This window comes from Xyrauchen texanus, chromosome 37, assembly GCF_025860055.1.
Source record: "Xyrauchen texanus isolate HMW12.3.18 chromosome 37, RBS_HiC_50CHRs, whole genome shotgun sequence".
Taxonomy (NCBI): Eukaryota; Metazoa; Chordata; class Actinopteri; order Cypriniformes; family Catostomidae; genus Xyrauchen; species Xyrauchen texanus.
The window spans coordinates 26536296-26554230 of NC_068312.1; the positions used below are offsets into that span (position 1 = coordinate 26536296).

The 17935-nt window shown below is 34.0% G+C and overlaps 1 protein-coding gene across 4 annotated transcripts; it reads right to left on the reverse strand.

Moving 5' to 3' along the window:
* Positions 1 to 565: 565 nt before the first annotated feature.
* Positions 566 to 16284, reverse strand: LOC127630842 (protein mago nashi homolog). Of its 4 annotated transcripts, none has more exons than XM_052108656.1 (5): positions 16099 to 16284; positions 15659 to 15717; positions 15469 to 15579; positions 1144 to 1226; positions 566 to 789 (listed from the first exon to the last, which is right to left on the reverse strand). In XM_052108656.1, exons 1-5 carry the CDS (start codon positions 16187 to 16189, stop codon positions 690 to 692), a joined length of 444 nt encoding a protein of 147 aa, XP_051964616.1. In that variant the 5' UTR covers positions 16190 to 16284; the 3' UTR covers positions 566 to 689. The 4 variants fall into 4 exon arrangements, with proteins under 4 accessions (XP_051964616.1, XP_051964615.1, XP_051964617.1 ...); XM_052108655.1 differs by lacking the exons at positions 15469 to 15579; positions 15659 to 15717; positions 16099 to 16284 and adding exons at positions 6805 to 6915; positions 6995 to 7053; positions 7435 to 7612; XM_052108657.1 differs by lacking the exons at positions 15469 to 15579; positions 15659 to 15717 and adding exons at positions 6805 to 6915; positions 6995 to 7053 and having other exon boundaries at positions 569 to 789.
* Between the last annotated feature and the right edge of the window lie 1651 nt (positions 16285 to 17935).

Sequence of the window (17935 nt, forward strand, 5' to 3'; positions counted from 1 at the left end):
ACAGCATTTGTGACTATGCTGATTACCACAAAAATGTATTTTGGCTCGCCCCTCTTCTTAAAAACAAAAAGAGGTTACAGTGTAGTACTTGCAATGGAAGTGAATGGGGCCAGTTTCTGGATGGTTTAAAAGGCAGAAATGTAAAGCTAATAATTTAATATAAAAAAAGGCATTAATTGTTCTGTTAAAACACATGTATTATTTGAGCAGTAATGTTTAAATTGTCATTTTCAGACATTCAGTAATTAAATTGATCATAACTTTACACAACAAAAAGGTAAGTCTAGTCTTTTGAAATAGTATTTTAAATGTACAAAAAGTGGCCACCATTCACTTCCATTATAAGTGCCTCACTGGAACAGATTTTTGCTTTTTATTTATTTTAAAGAAAATTATTTTTGTGGTAATCAACATTATGCCACAAATGCGGTCGAGTGAGTATAACTTGTATTGAATCTGGAATATTCCTTAAGATCTCAACTTGAAAAGATCTTATGCACATTCAACCCCACTTGCAGACAATTGTGTGCTTTCGAAATGGAGAAAGAAACAAACAACAGTAAACAAAGTTTTATTTAAAAAAAAAAAAAAGAAAGACAGAAAAACCACCAAGCAATATACAAATGTTGAAAATGGGGAAAACAATAACTAAAATATTATTTTCATCCAGAGTAAAAGCAGCTGGGAAGTTAGATGGGCTTGATTTTGAAGTGAAGGCCAATGAGACTGAATACAAGGCACTTAAGATCCTGGACTAGATAGTAGAAGACTCTGAGCCCTTCTGGGTCCCTGAAAAGAAAGATCACCAATGCATGTTACCACACGATAACACAGATCACAAAAAGAACAACTGAAATTTTAGAATGCTACATTGCTTATGAGTATACAAAGGGAATCAATAATTTTGAGAACCAACATAATTGCAGCTTCAATTGTAAGTGATTAAAGAAAAAAAAAAAAACTACACTTGAAACTTAGCATGGTCTAATGTAGTAAATATGGTTTGCTGCACTGATCTACAATGGTTAGCTCTTATCTGATACATTGCTTCAGATGTTCCTAATTTCGAAATCACTTTGGATAAACGGGTCTTCTAAATGATTACAGCCCATAACTGAAGAATCCATCTATGAATATACTTACTTGGACTGGTTGACATCAATTAAAGATCCGATTTTGGAAGTTGTGAATGAGATGTGTTCGTCACCAATGACAATCTCGAGTTCCTTAAAATGGAGGGAGGATAAGGATTAGGACTAAGATCCACATGGTGACAAGAGAAATGACTGGACAACAACTTCATGCATTATGTAATTCTTTCACATAAAAGTGACTATAAACCGATCAGCCACAACAATAAACAAACCTGCCTAGGTCCCCCTCGTACCACCGAAACAGTGCCAACTCGCATCTCAGAATACCATTCGGAGATGCTATTCTTCTCATCACTATTGTACATGGCTTGTTATCTGAGTCACTGTAAAAATGTGTCAGTTCGAACCAGTCTGGCCATTCTCTGTTGAATGACCTCACTGGATGTTTTTTGTTTTTGGCACAATTCAGAGTAAACCAACACCAACAATCATCCATACGATTATCAAATCAGCCAATTGTAAGGCAGCAGTGCATAAAATCATGCAGATGCGGGTCAGGAGCTTCAGTTAATGTTCACATCAACCATCAGAATGGGGAAAATTCCATGATTTGATCTTCGTGATTTTGACAGTGGCATGGTTTGAGTATTTCTGTAACTGCTGATCTCCTGGGATTTTCACGCACACCAGTCTCTAGAATTTACTCCGAATGGTGCCAAAAACTCAACTAATCCAATGAGCAGCCGTTCTGCAAACGTAAATGCCTTGTTGATGGGGGAGGTCAACAGAGAATGGCCAGACTGGTTCGAACTGACAAAGTCTACGGTAAGTCAGATAACCACTCTGTACAATTGTGGTGAGAATAATAGCATGTTTAGAATGCTAATCTGAGATGCTGTTTTGGCGACACTAGAGGGACCTACACAATATTAGGCAGGCGGTTTTAATGTTGTGGCTGATCGGTGTATTAAGACAATACTTTAAAAGCAAATATATACTTTGAGTTAGAGCTGCACGATTAATCATTAAAAGATCACAATCTCGATTTAGACACCCACGCGATCTCATTTGGAAATGACAACGATTCTGCAATGTATATTAACCTTCTAGTGGCATACATTTGTAAGGCAGTCAAATTTCAATTTGGAATGCACTTCAAGACGCATCTTTAAATGTTGCAAAATTTTATATGGCATTTACAAAACACAGCGCTCATGCAAGAGACGATGAATTAACTAAAACGCAACAGCCAAAGATGTTTTACCAGCACAGTGGTTTACAAACAGCAGGGTGAAGCCACGATTAGATAAGAGTATGACAGAATCTCTGTTCAGTTCAATATTTTAATATCCACTGATGCTAAAAAAATAAAAAATTACGCCATTCCCAAGATCTGACTAAATTCACTTTCCGTGTGCTGTTTGTTTACAGCTGGCTGCTCTCAAATGCTCACGTGTGAGTCTGGCTGCCCATGCCATTGTGATGAATGCAGAGCTCCTGTACGAGACTGTACGCAATTTTCAATCAAAATACCCCTCTTTAGGTGATATTAATGTAAACACAGCGGTTAATGAATTATAAGAGGGTAAACAGATGGGATTAAATCTGCGCTGTCTTGACGAGATATTAAACACAGTCGTTAATGTACAAGCAGATGGGACAAATTCTTAAAAAATGTTAGATCTGTGCAATCTCTAAATTAGGCAAGACTAGTCAACTAAACGGTTCTATGCATTTAGTCAACACTGGAATTACTAGTTGGTTAATTTGTCCCCCCCATTAAACTGATGAACATTTTTACACATTTATGTTTGGCTTTATATTTTTACAGAGGCTGTGCTTAAATTACTGTTATATTAATGTTACATATTTTAAATAGAATTAAAAATAAAATTATTTTTAAGAGGATATCTAGTGGAGATACGAAGTTTCACTTCACCTCAGGCTGCGCGTGCTTTTCTCTCTCTCAAGGCGCGCGCAGGAAAATGTCCTCTTGCTAGACAATCAATCTCAGCAAAGTAGTTATGAAATCACTTCAGGGGTGGTGCAAGAATCGTATTTCCAAATGTTTGAAGGTCCCTATGGATGTTTTCACATTGGAGTCTATACATCGGTGCATGCTTGCACGTTATTTTTCCGCTGAGCAGGCTTTTAAGCATAGGACAGCAGCCTCAGAAGTCCTGTCTTTCACAGGACCATGTTGACGTTTTAATTTTGCTCATCAAAACATTTATGCTTTTGAGCGAGTAGCCTAGAAAATTACTGTTTATTTTCAACGAGGTGCCGACTGATTAACAGGTTAATCCATCATTTATTCTGTGCATACGTCATGTTTAGAATACATTATGTTTATTGTAGGCTACATCACAGGCCTATTTTTTCTATCCTATGGCTACTAATATATATATATATATATATACACACACTTATACACTTTTTTTTTTTTTACATCGTAACAGTTATTGGTTAACATCCTTTACCAAACAGCTGTCATATTAGATCAATGGCTAATGCACGACTGCACGTCATGAAATACGTGCAACTTTTCAGCGCATTTTTTCTCTCTCTCTCGTAGATTCGGTTTAGTCTACGTGTTAATTATTTTCAACAATGTCATGACTGTTTAATCTCTTAAGTAATTTTTACTTGGTGAATTCCATTTAGAACAGGCTGGGTTGCTCTATTGGTCCTGCACTAGAGGTCGGCCTATTTTTTTGCATTTTTTAACATAATCGGCAAATATCCAAGTATATCAAGCCGATTATTAGGCAGGCGCATCTGTGGGCAGCCTAGTGTTGTTGTGGAACACGTGTTCGACGCACGCTGCCCCTAGAGTCATTTTCCAGCAGAGTGAGCAGACCTCATCCAGTGCCTAAGGAAGGAGCTAAGTTCCTTGGAGAAAACGGTAAGGATTAAATTTGTATAACTCCTTTATATTTAATTAAAATCTTTTGATACGTTACTGCCAACTTCAAGAAAAAAACGTGACAAACTTTGGATATTGATAGCGTAGTTGAAGTTGCATTATCACAGCAGAAGGGTTGCTATCATGTCACAATAAGTAAGCAAGACTTTTGCAATTACAGACAGTGAATCTGAGACTTTTATTGGTTCTGTTTGTGTGTCTTATATTTGGAGAGGGTTGTCACTCAATGCAGAGAAATAAGTAATAAAAAAGATACCAACGCACTCTAGCCTAGTGAAGGACTGGCTTTGGTAAGCTCGGACGTTATCGGTTCTGCTGTCGGTACTGGAGAAATTAAGAAAATACATTTATTATTGCTATAAAGAGAAAGTTATTTTATCTCGCCAGCAATTTCTATGTATAATAATATGAAACCATTTGTCTGTGATGCAATTTAGCTATTCGCAGTCAGAGAGGGAGAGAGAGAGAGAGCTCTCTCACGCGGTGCCACAGCGGGCACAACACGAGCCCTGCTTAATGAGTGACAGAACTAAACATACAAACGTAGCCTGGTTTAGATCTGTGATATTAGTCTGATTTTATTTTAGATTTCGCCTTCCAAAGATTATAAAAATAATATTTATACATAAGCCGCATTCTGTCTAGCACAACTTCCTTCCCTTCACAGCGGTGCACTGACATTTCTCCCTAAAACGCAAACTTAACGTCAGAATCAGCACGATCGGTGATTGTTGTAAAATGCAGTCTAGCTACTGTTGCTAAATTGCGGGACGCGTTTAATAATAAAAAGAGCACAAGAGATACCGTTCCCAAGGTGGCACGCGCTCCAAAAGCGAGACAAGCAAAGTATAGGCTACTTTGGGTTTTATGTGTCGCTCGACTATACACAAAAATATGTCAAAACGACCGGCTTGGAGATTCACTTAAACACAGTTTATGTCTTAAATGGACGTAGTTATGGAAATAGTTGGGAGAAAATATGGTGCATCAGGAGCCTATTAGACTCGGTCTTAAAGGGGAAGCAGTCTAATAAACATGCTGACGATTGAGCCATTACTGCGAATCAAACAACAAAAGGCAAAGAGACAATCACTTACAGCTCTTGAATGAATAACTTCTGCATTAATAAGCATTAATCTATGATAAATTATGCAGTGTTATTTTACAATTGATTACTTTATAAGATTTATTTTTAGACCACACCTGAACAGTAATGTTAGACCTTCCTGAAATTAAATCACTGTGCTTATATAACGTTTATCTTTGTGTAATTGTTTAATATATATATATATATAACAAAAAGAACCGTTAAGAATACCGTTAAAGTACCGGATCGATGAGCACTATCGGTAAGAGTAGTAATACCATTAAAACCTTAACGATACCCATCCCTAGTTATGCCTGTGCTTCTCTTGGATGCTCTGAATATTGGATTACGTGTCTGGATTGCCCCTTAATTAAAGCTGCATTTGGATCTCAACCTTCGTGTCTCGGAGCAGTTTGTAACACCTGCTTTGTTTATTTAATATATTTGTTATACATTATTTATACAATATGTTTTTACATTATACATTTTTTATTTAAGTGTACAAGTGCAGATTGGTCAAGTGTTAAATAAATGTATTTGTTGAGAATTTTGTCTATCTTAAGTAATTATTTGTGTTACATTTTATCTTTCAAATAAAAGGTTCAAATAAGAGGTTAAAAACAAGCACATATCAGCATTAATCGGCCGACCCGGATTTCAAAAGATCGGCATCGGCCTGAAAAAACCCATATCGGTCGACCTCTATCCTGCACTATTCATTCAATTGATTTCAATAAATATGCCTGATAAATATTCGCTAACTTTGAATAATTGAATGCATGTCACGTTCTATATTTAATGTACAATGATCATAATGCAAGGCATTCACAGTGGAATTTTGCTTTCGATTTGGAATAGATTAAGTATTTTAAATGTGTCGCAGAAACACTTTTTTTTTTTTACCGTTTTCTTTTCCTACTCTAAATGTATATAAACTGCATGCTGTCTGTTATAGGCATTCAGACATTCTTACTGATCAAATCAATGTATATCTATCACACAGTAAAGAGTGTCAAGTATTTAAGTAGTTTCATTTTGCATTAAATTAAAATGTTTTCAATGTTGTATATTATTTTTTTACATTTTTAATTGCTACTGTTGCTGTAAAACTTAAAGCACCATTTACTCTGTTCTCCATTTCATTACTGGCAGTTGAATAATTCCTTTACAAGCTTGAAGCCATTTTTACATGAGAAAACCCGAAGGCCTCATCGTTTTAATTTAAATAGTTAATTTTTATTTAAAAACAACTTTTGTAAAATAAGTGTTTTATTGCATATTTGCTAACAAGTGCAATATAAAGTGAACAGAACTGTTAATGAATCTTTTTTTCTGCTCGTTTTGCTTTTTACTTGACGTGAAATTTTTTTTTTTTTTTTTTTTTTTCAATAAATCACAAAGTGCCATTTGGTTTATAATGTATTCTTGTTGACGAAGGATATTCTAAATGTATATATTTGATTTACAACTTTATTGCATAAATCGAAGCAAAGAACATTTAGTCAGAACCTCTAGTAAATGACATTACTTTGTTTAGTACCCTTATGTCCAGGTTTTGTAAATCACTGAAATACATGTTTTTCTTCAGAATCATGATCTTTATTTTATACAAAAAAAAACAATCATGCAGCTCTACTTGGAGTATAAACATAATACTGCAAGGGTGAGTTAGAAAAGTGTTATTGTCGACCACAAACCTGTCGCCCAACCCTGTCTGGAGGAGGCCACAAAGCATCGTCTTCTTTTGTAATCTCACTGTCATCAATGATCCTCTTCAACTCTTCCATCACGCTCTTATGAACATAAGCCTGAAAAATAATATTACACATTATATGGTGTAAACCCCATATAATGCAAATTTACTGAGGTGATGTCATTAGACTTCACCTCTTTTCTGATCATCACGTCGTTCTTGTAGTTACTGTTGTTTGCATATCTCAGCTTGCCTGTATGAAAACAAAATTATCCATAAAAGATGTTTACGTGAAAGCATCTTTAAAGTCAGTTTGACATATCATTATTTCAGTTTGAAATAAAATGTAATAAATATTCTTTACAAGAAACATTACTTTATAAACTAAACTGAAACGTCTCTGCTTATTAGTAAGTGGTCAACTATATGGCTCTTCGAAATTTCATTAACATACTAGTAATATTTATTTTTACACAAAACTATAAACATTTATCATTACTCAACACAAATCAGACAGTTACAAAGTCCAAACTACTGAAAAACAACATTTTAGGCCAACGGAAAGCGTGCAAACTGCATATCAATATTAAAGGATGTTAGCACGTTAGCAAGCTAAAGTTGGCGCCTCACTTACCGTCTGGTCTGAACTCAAATTCAAGAAATTCGTGGCCAAATTTCCCTTTATGGCCCACATAGTACCTCAGATAGAAGTCACTCGTGGACATAGCTGTGCAAAAAATCTAGCAAGGGGCTATATATCTGATTTAGCGCATGCACACTCTTCCTTGAATGAATCGCTTGAGCTTAAAAGACCAATATGGAATCGCATGAGTCCTGCAGGGCGCTCTATGACGTTTTGCTATAGTCGCACAATGATGATGCGGCAACTAGTCCCAATGTTAGTTTTTTTTCCCCAAATTTTTTCCCCTTTTCTGTCGAATATTCAACACAAACGGTACAAATACAAACTAAAACAAAATATACAAAAGAGAATCATAAATATATATTCACAAATAAATGCATTAAGCAATGACATTTTTCCTGGCTTTCTTGTTTTTTTTTTGTTTTTTTTTATTATATAGACTCAAAATAAATAACAAGGGCTGTTTGGAAATTTGACAAATTGGGGTTTATGAATGATTTTTTTTTTCTAACAACAAAAACAAATAAATTATATAAATGTTTATTTTTAAAATGTCAAATTTATTTGAATGAAGAAAAACTGATATTCCGGAATAAATAGATTTTCATAAAATGTGATATCTAATGCCAAAAGGAAGTTGAACTAGGACATTTGAAAATAATAATAATAATAATAACAACTGGACAAGTTTCTTTTTCACCGTTTCAAAATAAACAGACTAAATCAGATGTACATCTTTCACAGGATATACAGTATTCGGAGTATTTTTAAGGATACCTCTTTAGTTTAATTTGTTGCGGTATTGAGTAAAAACTCTTCAAATACTCTTCAATTTCCCCACAAATACGAGGAAAACATATTTACCCACACACATATTTCGAAGGAGGGGTAGAAATATTAGACTAACAAAAAACACAATATTAGACCCACCAACAAACCCACCCAAAACCCCCCACAAATGTTTAGAAATATGAATACATCATTACACCATGCTTTTACACTGCGCTTTGACCTCTGAACAGTTTTGATGTAATTTGAGTTCACAACAGGTGTTCTTTGACTGAATTATTACACTTAAATTTACAACACAATTCATTAATACTCAAAAACTGACCATCAGAATTCAATAACTGACCAACTAAGACAAATGGTGATCTATTTCAATGTGATGTAGCCTACATATTGTTTCAAATGTAAAAAAAAAAAAGAGTGAGGAGAAAAAGTATGTTTTAGAATCAAACACCATGTCAGAAGGACTTGCCAGTGAAATAGATCATTTAAGAGATTTTTATTCAACATCAAAACTATATATAAGAAAACCGTTAATACCACCAAGTTGTTTAAGTAAATGGTTAGGGAAACATTCCACATAGAGCAACTATTTCTAACAAAGTTCTTTCATTAATTTATCTTAAGTGTTATTTGACGTTGTATATGCAAACATTCAAACCACCCATAAAATATTTTTCTTTACGTAATTACTATGAAGCGTACTTTTCCAAACAATATCAAATAATAATTTGTCTAACTCTTTAGTAAATCCCTTTGGTATGAATAGGGCCTGGGAGATACATGTAGACCTTGACAATCCTTCAGATTTTATAAAAGCCAGCCAGAAATTGACAAATCTCTCTGCATGCAAAACATAAACTTTCTTTTGGAAGGCTACCATCAAGAATGGCACTAGATGCAACAATCTCCTCAACAGAATCCCCCAATTTCATTCAGATTAACACTCTCATTCACACTTATATTTAGCTTGAGAATTTTTTTTTATAGGCACAAGGTGGCATTTTCCTATTTCTATGGGGTGACCAAAAGGACAACATAACCCCCATGAACTGTTTTTATGTTGATGTATGCTCTCATGTTATCTTTATACTGATCTAGTCCATTGTGTACTTCTGTTCAGCTTGCAATAAGTTCTCAAAAGAGAGGCATTGACCTTTGTCTGGCACCAGCAAATGTGACTGTACAGCTCTCAGATGGCCATGTGTGTTCACTCGAGGCAACCAAAGTTTAACAAGCATGAGGAGTACAAAAACCTTTATTTCAGCTTTGCTGTCAATGACTTTGTCATACAACTTTCTGCAATTGTTTACACATTTACAGGATGATACAATAATTATGGATTGAACCAAACATGAATAGTTAAAAAAGGAACAAAAAAAAGCCCATACTTCTCCAGCTTTAAGAATTATTTTAATATTTTAAGATAAAATGTTAGTAATATGCATTGCATTGTGACTGAAATGCTGTTGTAAAGTCTTATGTTGGTCTGTTTGGCCAACAACATCTTTTGAGCATGCAATCTTTTCTGCAATTTATTTAGTAGGACCTCCTCTCAGCAAGCACCTAAACTCAAAGGCATCAATAATTTAAGAAACATTTTAAAAAATATAATAGTCCATCATGCAAAACACCATACATTTGACATCTCCCCAAAGCTATGCCCTCTTTGCTTTCAGACAACCAACTGTTTCAGTCTGGGATTACTTTCTGATATCAACACAAATACAAACCAACTAATTGATTGCACATATGATGACAGTTGCAACAACTTAAACCCTACACATTTCAGTTAAAATAATTTCTAGAATATTTGCATCATTTTCAGACAAGTAGGATTATACACTGAGTGTACAAGCTGTTAAGAGATTATGCGTAGGTATGAATTAATGAATGCAGTCAGGGCCAAGTAGAGCTGTTGATTAAATATGTGCTAATATTTCCAAACCCTTTGCAATAGAGGTTGAGATGTGCGATACTGGGTGTTTCCAAACAAGTGCTGTTTAGAACTGTAATATCTACGCACATTTATCTAAGACAAGTGACATATTAAATTCAACACAAAGTAAAGAAGTCTAAAAAATCTCAACATACAAAGGTTTATGATGGCACAAAATGTACTGTAACCGATTCAGACTTTAGGAACATTGGTTATTAATCTCAAATCAATTAATGACCAAGTTAATTGAATACCATATATATATATATATATATAAATTAACACAGAGAGAGAGAGAGAGAGAGAGAGAGAGTCAAATCCATTTTCGTTTACATCAATCAATAACTGAACATTTAGGATTATTTACATTGGATGGTAAATAAATCACCCAGTATCATAGCAGCAATGCTGGAAAAAATAAATAAAAAAATAGGTCAGCCAGAAAAGAAAATACAGTAAAATATAAATTAAACTTAATAAGAACAGTCATTCTCAAATTCAATGAGAAGATTTCAAACCAAAGACCAAAAGGAAAAGATATGGGATCACTTAACAATAAGGGTCAGATTTTAATGTTGATTAGCTAAATTAACAGGTGAGTGACTCACATCCCAACTTCCTGAATGATTTCCACAGAGTTCCACGAAATGGCTTCTCTGCAGCTCTATGGCTACAGGAGAAAATAAACAATGTGTATATATCAGCCAACATGTGGGAAAGTGGGAAAATACATGTTCAAAACACTAAATTAACTCTTTGGTGAGCTGTCAAAAGACTGACCAAAGTGGCATCATGGTGTTCACTATATTTTGGTAAAATACTGTGATAGTCGCAGGTCAGTTAAAAACTAAATGAAAGTACATGAAATAGACATTGCAAAGTGAACAAATAGGATAAAGAGACTCTGAGAAGATAATTAATGTCAATTAAACATCTCATCTTTTTGCCTAAATGCCACACACCAAGTGTCTAATTCAGGAGCGCTTTGAACGGAGTATCAAATTGCATTATTAGAGTCAAGGGTACAGTGCATAGTATAAGAACATAATTCTTTTGACACATAGCTTACTGCTTATAATAATACTCCAGTGCAGTTCTGCACAATTAACCAATGGGTTTGGTTTTACATTACATAATTATGCTTAAATAATTTGCCCAAAAATGCTCATGCCATCCCAGATGTGATCAATCTCCACTTTCACCTTATTTTGTTTTTTGGTGATTCACATTCTTTGTGCATATCGCCACTTACTGGTTGGGGCTGGTCAAAGGAGATTTATAGTAAAAAGGACTTATTTTGTTCTGTTTCTCATCCACACGTATCATATCAGCCTCAGAAGATATGGATTTAACCACTGGAGTCGTATGGATGACTTTAATGTAGCATTTATGTTATTTTTGGAGAATCAAATTTCTGGCCAACATTCACTTGCTGTGGACATACTGAGTTTAGATATTTTACAAATAAATCTGCATTTGTGTTCTGCAGAAGAAAGAAAGTCATACACACCTGAGATGGCATGAAGTTGAGTAAATGATGAGAATTAAAATTTTTGGATGAACTACCCCTAATGAGGACATCATTTAATTGTAAGATTTAATTGTAAATTCAATCAATTAAGTACTGCCAGTTTTCAAATCAATGATGATCACTATATTAGCTCGGAGTTATTGTTTTCAGTACTAATAATTGCACCCTGAGAGGCCTGTTGTGAAACCGCAACACTACCTGAAAATTTCAAGTGAAAATGTAGGTTTATGTTAAATGTAAATTATTCTTATTTGTAAGAAACACTGATTTTATGGGGACAAGAAAAAATAATGCCAGAACACTCAATAATAAACCAACAAGATGACTGCCAAGCAAAACAGAAACAACAAGTAATTTCAAAACATCCTTTGTCTTTTGACTCTGATGGGTATTTTGATGATGCAAAATAGTTATCTGCAAATGTTGTCCTTTTTAAAAAATAAATAAATAAATAACCAAGGTTAAAATAATAATAATAATAAGTTCAATCCCCCATTTATTCAACAAACACTTTCCATGAGCTACAAAACATATGATGAAAATAAATTGAAATAAATAGTAAAGGAAAATCCATTTTGAACTTTTACCATCCCAGAACTAGAAGATAAGTGCAGCCAGTCAAAAAAAACAAAGATGGAAGCAGTATGAAATAAAAGAAGGTGGTCTTTAAAAACATTTCTTCTTGATTCATTAAGTCTTAAATACAGTGTTGGCTAATTAACAGAATGCACAAGCAATCCTTCTTTCCATCCTTCCACACCTTTTGCATCCCTCCTTTAAACAATCTGTCTCTATTGAATTCCCTGACATTCTGGGAGAGGGCAGGTCAATGTGGCCTGCTGCTGGACTCTGAGGGATGCCGTTCACGAGGTATGTTGTGGCCGTTGAGGTAGCCGTTCAAGCGTTTGGTCAAGCCACCATTCAGAATATCCTGAATGTGCTGCACTATCAAATTTATGGCAACTAGAGAGAAATAAATTAACAAGTGAACATGGAGTTTAGATGTGAAAGCATATTATATTATATACATAGCACATTACATCACAAATTTATTTAGATTATTATATCTCGGCAACATTTGGAGTAGAAACATTTATTTATATCAGACAGCAGAGACTATTCTTTTTCTCTAGTGCATGTGTTTCTTGGTCAAAGTGATTCAAAATAATAGAGCAGGTCACATGTACCCACATTTGTTATGGCTTTATCATGCAGAGAAATAAGTAATAAAAAAGATACCAACGCACTCTAGCCTAGTGAAGGACTGGCTTTGGTAAGCTCGGACGTTATCGGTTCTGCTGTCGGTACTGGAGAAATTAAGAAAATACATTTATTATTGCTATAAAGAGAAAGTTATTTTATCTCGCCAGCCATTTCTATGTATAATAATATGAAACCATTTGTCTGTGATGCAATTTAGCTATTCAGCAGTCAGAGAGGGAGAGAGAGAGAGAGCTCTCTCACGCTGGTGCCACAGCGGGCACAACACGAGCCCTGCTTAATGAGTGACAGAACTAAACATACAAACGTAGCCTGGTTTAGATCTGTGATATTAGTCTGATTTTATTTTAGATTTCGCCTTCCAAAGATTATAAAAATAATATTTATACATAAGCCGCATTCTGTCTAGCACAACTTCCTTCCCTTCACAGCGGTGCACTGACATTTCTCCCTAAAACGCAAACTTAACGTCAGAATCAGCACGATCGGTGATTGTTGTAAAATGCAGTCTAGCTACTGTTGCTAAATTGCGGGACGCGTTTAATAATAAAAAGAGCACAAGAGATACCGTTCCCAAGGTGGCACGCGCTCCAAAACGAGACAAGCAAAGTATAGGCTACTTTGGGTTTTATGTGTGCGTTCGACTATACACAAAAATATGTCAAAACGACCGGCTTGGAGATTCACTTAAACACAGTTTATGTCTTAAATGGACGTAGTTATGGAAATAGTTGGGAGAAAATATGGTGCATCAGGAGCCTATTAGACTCGGTCTTAAAGGGGAAGCAGTCTAATAAACATGCTGACGATTGAGCCATTACTGCGAATCAAACAACAAAAGGCAAAGAGACAATCACTTACAGCTCTTGAATGAATAACTTCTGCATTAATAAGCATTAATCTATGATAAATTATGCAGTGTTATTTTACAATTGATTACTTTATAAGATTTATTTTTAGACCACACCTGAACAGTAATGTTAGACCTTCCTGAAATTAAATCACTGTGCTTATATAACGTTTATCTTTGTGTAATTGTTTAATATATATATATATATAACAAAAAGAACCGTTAAGAATACCGTTAAAGTACCGGATCGATGAGCACTATCGGTAAGAGTAGTAATACCATTAAAACCTTAACGATACCCATCCCTAGTTATGCCTGTGCTTCTCTTGGATGCTCTGAATATTGGATTACGTGTCTGGATTGCCCCTTAATTAAAGCTGCATTTGGATCTCAACCTTCGGTGTCTCGGAGCAGTTTGTAACACCTGCTTTGTTTATTTAATATATTTGTTATACATTATTTATACAATATGTTTTTACATTATACATTTTTTATTTAAGTGTACAAGTGCAGATTGGTCAAGTGTTAAATAAATGTATTTGTTGAGAATTTTGTCTATCTTAAGTAATTATTTGTGTTACATTTTATCTTTCAAATAAAAGGTTCAAATAAGAGGTTAAAAACAAGCACATATCAGCATTAATCGGCCGACTCGATTTCAAAAGATCGGCATCGGCCTGAAAAACCCATATCGGTCGACCTCTATCCTGCACTATTCATTCAATTGATTTCAATAAATATGCCTGATAAATATTCGCTAACTTTGAATAATTGAATGCATGTCACGTTCTATATTTAATGTACAATGATCATAATGCAAGGCATTCACAGTGGAATTTTGCTTTCGATTTGGAATAGATTAAGTATTTTAAATGTGTCGCAGAAACACTTTTTTTTTTTTACCGTTTTCTTTTCCTACTCTAAATGTATATAAACTGCATGCTGTCTGTTATAGGCATTCAGACATTCTTACTGATCAAATCAATGTATATCTATCACACAGTAAAGAGTGTCAAGTATTTAAGTAGTTTCATTTTGCATTAAATTAAAATGTTTTCAATGTTGTATATTATTTTTTACATTTTTAATTGCTACTGTTGCTGTAAAACTTAAAGCACCATTTACTCTGTTCTCCATTTCATTACTGGCAGTTGAATAATTCCTTTACAAGCTTGAAGCCATTTTTACATGAGAAAACCCGAAGGCCTCATCGCTTTAATTTAAATAGTTAATTTTTATTTAAAAACAACTTTTGTAAAATAAGTGTTTTATTGCATATTTGCTAACAAGTGCAATATAAAGTGAACAGAACTGTTAATGAATCTTTTTTTCTGCTCGTTTTGCTTTTTACTTGACATGTGAATTTTTTTTTTTTTTTTTTTTTCAATAAATCACAAAGTGCCATTTGGTTTATAATGTATTCTTGTTGACGAAGGATATTCTAAATGTATATATTTGATTTACAACTTTATTGCATAAATCGAAGCAAAGAACATTTAGTCAGAACCTCTAGTAAATGACATTACTTTGTTTAGTACCCTTATGTCCAGGTTTTGTAAATCACTGAAATACATGTTTTTCTTCAGAATCATGATCTTTATTTTATACAAAAAAAAACAATCATGCAGCTCTACTTGGAGTATAAACATAATACTGCAAGGGTGAGTTAGAAAAGTGTTATTGTCGACCACAAACCTGTCGCCCAACCCTGTCTGGAGGAGGCCACAAAGCATCGTCTTCTTTTGTAATCTCACTGTCATCAATGATCCTCTTCAACTCTTCCATCACGCTCTTATGAACATAAGCCTGAAAAATAATATTACACATTATATGGTGTAAACCCCATATAATGCAAATTTACTGAGGTGATGTCATTAGACTTCACCTCTTTTCTGATCATCACGTCGTTCTTGTAGTTACTGTTGTTTGCATATCTCAGCTTGCCTGTATGAAAACAAAATTATCCATAAAAGATGTTTACGTGAAAGCATCTTTAAAGTCAGTTTGACATATCATTATTTCAGTTTGAAATAAAATGTAATAAATATTCTTTACAAGAAACATTACTTTATAAACTAAACTGAAACGTCTCTGCTTATTAGTAAGTGGTCAACTATATGGCTCTTCGAAATTTCATTAACATACTAGTAATATTTATTTTTACACAAAACTATAAACATTTATCATTACTCAACACAAATCAGACAGTTACAAAGTCCAAACTACTGAAAAACAACATTTTAGGCCAACGGAAAGCGTGCAAACTGCATATCAATATTAAAGGATGTTAGCACGTTAGCAAGCTAAAGTTGGCGCCTCACTTACCGTCTGGTCTGAACTCAAATTCAAGAAATTCGTGGCCAAATTTCCCTTTATGGCCCACATAGTACCTCAGATAGAAGTCACTCGTGGACATAGCTGTGCAAAAAATCTAGCAAGGGGCTATATATCTGATTTAGCGCATGCACACTCTTCCTTGAATGAATCGCTTGAGCTTAAAAGACCAATATGGAATCGCATGAGTCCTGCAGGGCGCTCTATGACGTTTTGCTATAGTCGCACAATGATGATGCGGCAACTAGTCCCAATGTTAGTTTTTTTCCCCAAATTTTTTCCCTTTTCTGTCGAATATTCAACACAAACGGTACAAATACAAACTAAAACAAAATATACAAAAGAGAATCATAAATATATATTCACAAATAAATGCATTAAGCAATGACATTTTTCCTGGCTTTCTTGTTTTTTTTTGTTTTTTTTTATTATATAGACTCAAAATAAATAACAAGGGCTGTTTGGAAATTTGACAAATTGGGGTTTATGAATGATTTTTTTTTTCTAACAACAAAAACAAATAAATTATATAAATGTTTATTTTTAAAATGTCAAATTTATTTGAATGAAGAAAAACTGATATTCCGGAATAAATAGATTTTCATAAAATGTGATATCTAATGCCAAAAGGAAGTTGAACTAGGACATTTGAAAATAATAATAATAATAATAACAACTGGACAAGTTTCTTTTTCACCGTTTCAAAATAAACAGACTAAATCAGATGTACATCTTTCACAGGATATACAGTATTCGGAGTATTTTTTAAGGATACCTCTTTAGTTTAATTTGTTGCGGTATTGAGTAAAAACTCTTCAAATACTCTTCAATTTCCCCACAAATACGAGGAAAACATATTTACCCACACACATATTTCGAAGGAGGGGTAGAAATATTAGACTAACAAAAAACACAATATTAGACCCACCAACAAACCCACCCAAAACCCCCACAAATGTTTAGAAATATGAATACATCATTACACCATGCTTTTACACTGCGCTTTGACCTCTGAACAGTTTTGATGTAATTTGAGTTCACAACAGGTGTTCTTTGACTGAATTATTACACTTAAATTTACAACACAATTCATTAATACTCAAAAACTGACCATCAGAATTCAATAACTGACCAACTAAGACAAATGGTGATCTATTTCAATGTGATGTAGCCTACATATTGTTTCAAATGTAAAAAAAAAAAAGAGTGAGGAGAAAAAGTATGTTTTAGAATCAAACACCATGTCAGAAGGACTTGCCAGTGAAATAGATCATTTAAGAGATTTTTATTCAACATCAAAACTATATATAAGAAAACCGTTAATACCACCAAGTTGTTTAAGTAAATGGTTAGGGAAACATTCCACATAGAGCAACTATTTCTAACAAAGTTCTTTCATTAATTTATCTTAAGTGTTATTTGACGTTGTATATGCAAACATTCAAACCACCCATAAAATATTTTTCTTTACGTAATTACTATGAAGCGTACTTTTCCAAACAATATCAAATAATAATTTGTCTAACTCTTTAGTAAATCCCTTTGGTATGAATAGGGCCTGGGAGATACATGTAGACCTTGACAATCCTTCAGATTTTATAAAAGCCAGCCAGAAATTGACAAATCTCTCTGCATGCAAAACATAAACTTTCTTTTGGAAGGCTACCATCAAGAATGGCACTAGATGCAACAATCTCCTCAACAGAATCCCCCAATTTCATTCAGATTAACACTCTCATTCACACTTATATTTAGCTTGAGAATTTTTTTTTATAGGCACAAGGTGGCATTTTCCTATTTCTATGGGGTGACCAAAAGGACAACATAA